Source organism: Berghia stephanieae, chromosome 2, assembly GCF_034508935.2.
Source record: "Berghia stephanieae isolate SIO BIC M18660-M18661 chromosome 2, UCSD_Bste_1.3, whole genome shotgun sequence".
NCBI classification, from domain to species: Eukaryota; Metazoa; Mollusca; class Gastropoda; order Nudibranchia; family Aeolidiidae; genus Berghia; species Berghia stephanieae.
In genome coordinates, this window is record NC_088361.1 from 7,760,233 (window position 1) to 7,770,232 (window position 10,000).

Below are 10,000 nucleotides of genomic sequence, written 5' to 3' on the forward strand. Positions count from 1 at the left end.
AAAACTCGTCTTTCAAACACCGGATTTAAATGACCCTCATTATGGCAAAAACGCTCAAAGCTGTGACTTCGCGAGGTTGAGCTGCAAAATGGTGCCATGTTTCTTATCTTGTTTTCACAATTAGTTTACCGCCCTCTTTATATGTGTCCGAGTGGTTAAGGCATTGCTCTGTAAATGTGACCCTGCGGGCCTCGGGTTCCAGCCCCAGGCACTTTCGTTTTTCCCCTTGAGCAAGATTATTAACCCCGAATCACTCACTTTGGACAACAAGGGTGGCTCCTGTTGACATCAGACCTTTGTCTGGTGGATTATTTATACTCTCCATCGAGTACAAGAAATTCAAAGACAGCTCACTGTCGCCGACGAACATCCACGGGGTCAACCATTTTGAACTGCCATAACTTTGTCATACTTTGACGGAATTAAACATTTCAACTTGTGGTTAAGAGACATGTGTATGTCTAATTGGCCAAATATGACGTTATATGAAAAAAAGAACTCACTGGAATAGACCGACGTGCACTTATTTGCAGGTGTGATAACCAAATTTATTATGGGCTCATTGTTGTAATGGAAATCTAAAAAAATGACGCAAAATATTGTCCACTACAACAACAATTAGTCCCATAATTGCGTTGGGATGTCAGACCTGCATATATGTTTACGTTGGAATATACATTTAGAATAAAGCCTCTATTGAGGGCTTTGAGTCCAAGAAACAAATCCGCACGTGAATTTGTTTAAAAGATACAAAAAATTTTAACACTTTCCTCTTTTGGCATACCAAAGGCATCATAATTACTTTTTTTTATTAACGAGTTATGAAAACAATAAATAAACTGAAAATATTCGGCAATTGCACGATATTCATTTATTTGTTTGTTTATTATCATCATTGTATAATTATATATTAGTTCGTGTCTGAGAGCTAAACTGATAACGAGTAATAAATATTTCACAATTTCGGTTATCAGCCGTTGGTAGAAAACTGCATACAAAACTTCATGGCGATCTACATTGACCCTAAAACGTTTGTGAAAATATAATAATAAAATAAATAAATAAAATTGAACTTTATATAGCGCAATATCCACTAAATGTGCTCAAAGCGTTTTACAAGGGGTCCCTGGTCAACATCAACATTTTTAACATGTAGGACGGGACATGACGCCTGTTAGGTGATATTACAATTTTTCAGACAAAGACAACGCTGTTAACGGCCAGGTACTCATTTTATACCAGAATACGGTGAGAGAATGTGAGTAAAGAGCCTTTTCCAAGGACTCAACTATGCGCCGAGCGCGAGGCCCGAACCCAGGACCTTCCGATCCGAAAGCGAGTGTCACACCACTAGACCACATAGCCGTGTCTGACAGAATATGGATGTAACACTTTCAGACCTGTTCAAACAATTTTCTGATTGATCTTCTCTTGATTATTATGATTGTAAACAAAAGGCGGATCTCACTTTATTCTTTAGCTTGTTGCCGTAAACAATAAACCAAACAACTAACACACACACACACACACACACACACACACACATACACATACATACACATACACATACACATACAACCACTTTCTTATTCTTGAAAGACCAATGCACTGATTTCTCGCTCTATCTCCATCTAAATCTAACATTTTCTCTTTATCTTATCTTCACCTCCATATTCTTTTCACATCTCTTATCTTTGCATTTTAAAAACATATTTGAATAATATACAAATCTTTATATAGTATATTTATCTATCATTCTATCTATCTATATATCTATCTCGACCTATCTATCTATTTATCTATTTATTTATTCTCACTCATTCTCTTATATCCACCTTCAACAACGACTCTACGTGATTTCAGCTAATTACCCTCTATCAAATCTATCCATCTATCTGTCTATCCATATGCCTATCCATCTATCTATCTATCTATCTTATGAAGCACGCACCATTCATCTATCTATCTACTACTCTATGTATTATCTATCTTTCGTTTAAGTATATGTCATCCATACAGATACCTGTTAATCTATATTTCGAATTATCCATCGATAGCAATTAATGATTCATTTAACCTACTTCTTCGCTTTCTCAACTTATCAAATTCTCTCTCTCTCTCTCTCTCTCTCTCTCTCTCTCTCTCTCTCTCTCTCTCTCTCTCTCTCTCTCTCTCTCTCCCGCCCTCTCTCTCTCTTTCTCTCTCTCTCGCTCTCTCTCTCTCTCCCGCCCTCTCTCCCTCTCTCTCTTTCCCCGCCCTCCCCCCCCTCTCTCTCTCTCTCTCTCCACCCTCTCTCTTTCTCTCTCTCTCTCTTTCACCGCTCCCCCCTCTCTTTCTCTCTCGCTCGCTCTCTCTCTTTTCCCTCTCTCTCTCTCTCCCCTCTCTCTCTCTCTCTCTCTCTCTCTCTCTCTCTCTCTCTCTCTCTCCTGACACACCTCCCTTGTGCCCTATGCATGATTATTGATCTCTGATTACCCATTCCTCTTTAGTTACTACCCCCCCCCCCAGGTACCCACACACATACAGTCATATATATGCATACACATATACATACATGCATACATACATACATACATATACACATACATATGCAAACACTTCCACATAATAATCACATTCTTGTACAATGCCACCTCCCACATATAAATTCATTATTCTTTGTAGCTACAATACAATATCAGCACACTCATTATCCATGTAAATCCCAAGATTGTTTTCACATGTATCCAAACAGTGGTTCCCAATTCCACTTCATCCGCCTGGCACCAACCAACTCTAAACACTTTAACCAGTTAACTGCCGTACCCTGTAAAAAAACACGTATTTAAAAATTTGGCCAGAAAATTCGTCCTTCAAATATCGATCAATTTAAATAACCCTCATCTTGGAAAAAATCTCTCAAACCTGGGACCTCGCGTTTTGAGTGTTTTTTTTTTTTTTTTTTTTTTGTTTTTTTGTTGTTTTTTTTTTCAAAGTGAAAGTAATTTAAATCGATCGATATTTGAAGGACGAGTTTTCTGGCCAAATTTTTTAATACGAGTTTTTCCAGGGTATGGCAGTAACTAGTTAAAGAAGAAAGTCCCAACTGAGTGGTCATTGAGGACCAAGGTCCACCAATTCCACCCGCCTACCATTAAGATCAATGAAAAGATCGTAGTATAAATAAAATAACACTCTCGTCAAAAAGCCGTTGGCTTGGCATAATCATGCACAGGATAAATAGACACTGCGCTCTTAACTTATATAAAGGGAACAATATTGCTGAATGTGCTTTTTAGTTTGAACAAAGAAGCACGGTGGAGACAATAAATTATTCCGGGAGTTGTTGTGCTTGTGGAATGATTTGGTACCACTCTATGCCCCCCCCCCCCGGTCCCCTCGAAAATCAAAGAAAGAAATTCAACAAAAAATTAAGAAATTAACAAATATACAATCCCTCTCCCTCCTCCCTCCTCCCCCCGCCCCCATAAGGAAAGAAAACTCAAAAGCAAAACAAAACAACAAAAGAATACAACAGATAAATAAACAAACAAACAAAAGAACCCGTTTCCTCCGCCCCGTCCACCCCCCCCCCCCTCCCCAATCGAAAATAATCCCACAGCGTGTTCCTATACGTCCGTTATAAAGACATCACGTTCATAAAAATTATAACAAAAATACTCAATTCAAGAATCTATCTTAATATCAAAGTTTTGTATCTAGATTATTGATTTATTATTAGGGATTTTCGATCGATAAAAAAAATCCAAAAAACTAATAATATAACATTATCTATGACCCCTGCTGTTTTAATTTTAAAAAAAAACTCAAACAAAGAACCCAGGTAAAGAAAAGACATGATTGATTTCATAATCGAAGCAACCCGTTGTTCTTGAACAATGGACCGTGCCAGGCTCATTTTTGTTGTTGGTTTGTTTGTTTGTTTGCTTTGTTTTGTTTTTGTTTTTAGCAACAGTAAGAATTGTCAGATTGTTTTATCAATAGAGATTTATAACCCCCGGCTTAAAATACACACACACACACACACACACACACACACACACATATATATATATATATATACGAGTGTTGGTGGATAAATGCCGACTGATGAAATGGAGGACATAGAAATGATTATTTCGGCAATATAATACGTGAGTGAATTTATATATATATAATGTAAAAAAACATACCAAAAATACCAAAACAACAACAAAAAACAAACACAAACACTTGTACACATACGGCGTGGAATTCTCCCCCTTATAACATTACCGTAAAATCCATCACACGCACAAATACATAATACACAGTATCTATCTATCTATCTATCTCTCTCTCTCTCTCTCTCTCTCTCACACACACTCTCTCTATGTGTGTGTGTGTGTGTGTGTGTGTGTGTCTTTCTCATTCTTTATTATTTCTTGTTTTCAGATCTGTGGCCTCGGTGACTCGTTTTGTCACAAAAGCAATCGACATTAATCTACACAGTGTAAGTTTTCATGGAATTTTGTTCCGGCATTTATATCAAGAACAAACAAATAAACAAATGTGCTGGCATAATATCTTATTTCGATAAATCGCGTTGATTACTAATTACAAAGATATATTTAATGATATATCAACTCAACTAAAAGTTTACAAAAAAAAAAATAGACAGATAATCGTAATCAGACATGGAAATTGATAGATAGGTAGGTAGAGAGAAGAGTAGGGAGAAAATCTAAGGTAGTAATTACTTACCCATAAGAGAGACATCAATCAATCGCCTCTGCTTCATCTTGACAGTTTGTGATGCCACAGTCAATCCTCTTCGTCAGATCAAAGCCAATTCAATTATATTTATCCTTCAGATAACGGAAACGCCATCTTAATGAGTTTGTCATGGTCACAACGATAGTTATGTATGTTTCATAATCCAGCAATGATAAACTTTTGTCAATGTTATTTTGTTAATGTTAACATTAAATTATTAAGTGTGTCTTGATGTCACAATTTATCTGGTAGAAGTAAAACGATTCAATCTACACACAAAATAAAACAACAAAAATAAATCTCAATGAGCAGATCTTGTCAAATATATTTGTCATAATGGTATAATTATATTATATATTAAGTTTATCAATAACATTTACAGTTTTAGTCAATACAATTATTACAGTGTGCTTGAAAATGTATTAATGACTTAAAGATAAAATGTACACATTACAGAGATTTTGGTTGTTATCAAGTCAGATCAACGAGACAATCGTTATTCAATTTATGATAAAAATGATAACTTCTAAGTAACATTTATCTCAACAGGCCATGCAAAATATGTTCGATACATAAATTATGTCCTGTAAATGTGTTATTATGTGTTCATAATATACAAAATACCAATAATGACATGTTACAGATTTTACACCATTTACAATTCGGATTAACGCCAGGCTAACTTTTAAAGTAATAAAAACACAATGATAGAGAAACTGTATAAATTCCTCATTGCAATAATTTTAAAATCGAATTTTAGAATTTCTTACTTTAGCAACCCTGGTTTTTGATTTGCTCTCAAAATTTTAAGTAACGTATCCAAAACGTAAACTTGATGTTGAGAACTACAAAGAGTTGACATTTTGCATCGGACTTTAAATAATTGCCATTTATAATATAGCAACAAAATGCTTTGATATGAATTCACCTTAAAGTTACCATAGTACCGGTTAATGTCTTCTTATAACCTGCACGTTCTTTGTTAGTCAATAAAATACCCCTGAATGTATAGAATCTGTCAAAACGCCGAGTGACATAAGGGTTTTTATGATAAGATCCTTAACCAGGAACTGCCGTACTTCAGAAAGACGGGTTAAAAAAATTGGCCAGAAAAAAAAACATCCTTAAATGTTTATAATTAAACGACTCTCATCTTGGCAAAAGTCTCAAACCTGGGACCTGCGTGATCCCAGGTTGGAGATTTTTGTTTTTTTCAAAATGAGCTTCATTTAAATCGATCGATAGCTGAGGGACGAGTTTTCTGGCCAAATTTTGAAAGACGCGTCTTTGTGGAGTACAGCAGTTAACTGGTTAAGGCATCGGTGCGATTTATGATCATCACCGCCGGGAAGTTTTGTTTACTCGTCAATTAAGATTGTCAACTCTCGGGCAATATTCAACACTTGGGGGTATAAGAAAGATAATGGAAAGTAACTAAATCAAATTGGTGGACAATATTAACAAATGGAGTAGATAAAATCTTTCTCCTCACTTTATACTCTCCTCCTCCACCACCTGTTCCTCCTCCTCCTCCTTCTCTTCCTCATCCACCTTCTTCTTCTTTTTCTTCTTCTTCTTCTTCTTCTTCTTCTTCTTCTTCTTCTTCTTCTTCTTCTTCTTCTTCTTCTTCTTCATCATCATCATCATCATCATCATCTTCTTCTTCTTCTTCTTCTTCTTCTTCTTCTTCTTCTTCTTCTTCTTCTTCTTCTTCTTCTTCTTCTTCTTCTTCTCCTCCTCCTCCTCCTTTCTCTTCTATTACTACTCCTACTACTACTACTACTACTACTACTACTACTACTACTACTACTACTACTACTACTACTACTACTACTACTACAACTACAACTACTACTACTACAACTACAACTACTACAACTACAACTACTACTACTACTACTACTACTACTACTACTACTACTACTACTACTACTTCTTCTTCTTCTTCTTCTTCTCCTCCTCCTCCTCCTTTCTCTTCTATTACTACTCCTACTACTACTACTACTACTACTACTACTACTACTACTACTACTACTACTACTACTACTACAACTACAACTACTACTACTACAACTACAACTACTACAACTACAACTACAACTACTACTACTACTACTACTACTACTACTACTACTACTACTACTTCTTCTTCTTCTTCTTCTTCTTTTTCTACTCCTTTTACTTCTTTTTCCTTTTTCTACTCTATATACGTATTTTCTATCTATATATCTATCGATATATCTACCTATCTATCTGTCTATCTATACATATCTATTGATTCATTTATCTCTTTTTCTCCCTCTACATATACTCTCTCTTCTTTTTTTCTTTTTCTCAGTTTTCCTTTTCCAGTCACCCACTAAATGAATATAACAAAGCAGGTCCATAATATTATATCAAAAGATAAGAAAATGTTAGAACAGCTTTCAAATTGTGAGATAAAGGGTGTAGACAATTGGATTCAGTAGTCTGATGTCACGCGCCCGGCAACGGCGGCCATCTTGGTTCTAAACAAAGAAAATCTTTACTTTTTATTCTTCATGCTGGCGAGAACTTTTCATTCCCTTTTCATATGCCTTGTGATCCGAATGTGTAAAAGTCAAAACATGATCAAATTGATGGGGTTTTTTTCCTCTGGATACGCTTTTAAGCTCGCCAGAGAAATATTTCATACGGCGTCCGCCATTATTCCGATAGTTTAGAGCCAGTGTTACTAAGTTACCATACGTCATTAGGAAGGAAGTGACGGTACGACTATTGAATCCTATTGCGTGTTGAACTCTTTTGTCACCTGAGAAGTCAATACTCATTATATTTTATCGCAATAATATATTAAAAGCCACGAACGGGTTGCCCTTCTACAGTTTATTGTGTAGAAATTGTTTTTTAAAAACAATCAGGCTTACACACATTGTGTTTCTGGGTGTTTCTATGTGTGTATTGACATTGAATCAATATGGTTCGTCGATATTTCTTTTAAAATATTGATTCTAAATTAAATCTAAAGATGAGGTGGAAAAAGATTTGATAGGATTTTTTAAAAGACTTTTTTTTGTTGGGGGTTATTTCTCTCATTCTTGTATATCGCGTAGGGTATGGTGTCATTTTGTGTATATTATTGAATCACATTGGTGACTGGACAGCTTTGGCGGTGAAATGGTTGTGGCGTGTTTGAAATCCAGAAGATCTTTATAGTATAATCCCCATCCACGACTAGTTTTGAGGGGATTCTTTTCATGTTTCTCTCTACTTTTTCTGACACTGCACCGTCAACATGAGCGGCAGATTCCCTTCTCGTCGTGGATGAACTGAGCTTGACGAATCGTGGGCGGTTTATTGCCACCGAGCTGTTCACCCATTAGTAAATGGGTAGCTAGTTATCTTTAGATCTGGCGAAAGCAAGGGCAATTTTTAAAGGAATTCAAAGGAGTCTCAGGGTTTGGGGAGTTTTTTGTGTGGACAATTTCGGGATTATTTAGATCGATTTCCAAAATGATTAGAGATGTTTTGGCGATGTAGGACAGAACCGAACACCCTACCATATTATGCTGTTGACTAAGGACATTGGCATTCTAATAGGAACATCCTTAATGTCTGCCCCAGACAAAGAACTACCTACACCTTATTCTAAACGACATTTTGCATGTAGTTACTGCCCACAATTAGCGTTAAAATTGATTCTTCAGCCATAAATATTTTCAGTCCAACCCGAGTAACACCCAGTCGTGATATTATGGCCTGGTCGATAGAAAACCAAAACATTCAGAAAACCTTATCTCTCAGTACTATACTCTAGCTCCCAATAAAATCCATAGACTCAATTATTAGACAAGAAAGGCAGGTATCGTAGATCCTGGTCTTATCATTGGTCACGAGATCTAGACTTGAGGATCAAAGCAAGACACAATGTTATGCTGGCACCGATCACTTAGTTACGTCACAGCTTACAATTAGCCGTCGGCAATCGGCTCCCAGTTCACTTAGGGAAAAGAAAACCAATGCAATATAGCGCTGCAGAATTTGCCAAGAGTCCAAAATCGAAACGTCTTACTACGACCAGCTTTTCCTAATCGCGTTGTAATTTCTATCCCGATTGATAGGTCGAAAGCGATCCGTTAGGGGTCAGCTACCGTATGTCCAGGCATTGATGTTGAAAATATGAAGAATTAGCAATACGTTATTATACACTACAATACCAACTGTTGCGTCCACTGCCATTATTTTGAAATGCATGTTTATATCAAGTTGACTCAGCCATAGCCGTCTTCAATGAACATCATACCATGCCCGATAACTAAGTCACATTAATTTCCAGATGGGGTGTATAGATCATACTTTTTGGCACATGCGATAAAAACATGGAAGTTACAGTTACAGTGCAATTAAATGTCTATAATTGATTCAAAATATTGAATTTGGAACTCACATTCTCGAAGGCCAACTGATTGGGATAATCTGTTCAATGTACCGTGTAGATCAATAAATTGTCCAAAAAAAAAAAAAAAACAAACAAACAAACAAACAAAAAGAAAATAAAAGACAAGAAAAGATGGTTGAAATATTTCACAGGAAATTATCTATAAATAAGATTGGATGTGGAATAGGCGGTTACAAAAAAAAGAGAAGCGGGAGATATAGATACACTAAGAGAGAATGTGTTTGTGTGTGTGTGTGTGTGTGTGTGTGTGTGACGGAGAGAGAGAGAAGGGAGGGGGGGGGTGCGAGGTGATTATTGATAATAATGAGGGAATAATCTGTCAAAAATGTAGTTTCTCGCGATTGTGGGCCGACGATCGACTTTTTTGACAATGTCAAACGATAAAAACACTTAACATCGATAGTTTCTCGCGATTGTGGGCCGACGATCGACTTTTTTGACAATGTCAAACGATAAAAACACTTACATCGTTCATGCAAATTGATTTTCTTAATTGTCAGATTATTGCATGAAAAGATCAAGAATACTTGATCATGTTAGAAATTAATATATGTTTAATTTCAAAGATTATTCCTGACCATAAACTATTGTGATATCGAACATAATCATCTCAGAAATGTTCAAGGCGGTTGTCACGGCGAGACGACTTTGCCACTCTCATTTAAACGCCACATTGGGTGGATCAACCCGTGATTCGATATGTCGAAAAAAATAATTTCCTTCTTCTTTCTCGATCACTCCAACATTTCAGCATTTCATGTGTTTTTTACCACCCTCCAGGATTAGCGTGTCAAAATAGAATAATTAATACGCCAATAATACCTTGCT

General features: G+C 36.3%; 1 protein-coding gene across 2 annotated transcripts in view; it reads right to left on the reverse strand.

The window, feature by feature from the left end:
* LOC144964251 (advillin-like) overlaps positions 1-10,000 on the reverse strand; it is a 52,775-nt gene that overhangs the window by 39,357 nt on the left and 3,418 nt on the right. Inside the window, exon 2 of one of the 2 annotated variants that reach the window (XM_078898305.1) lies at positions 4,723-5,003. In XM_078898305.1, the coding sequence (XP_078754431.1) occupies positions 4,723-4,759 (37 nt within the window). In that variant the 5' untranslated portion in view covers positions 4,760-5,003. The remainder of the gene's footprint in view (positions 1-4,722; positions 5,004-10,000) is intronic. The other variant, XM_078898306.1, reaches the window with a different exon arrangement.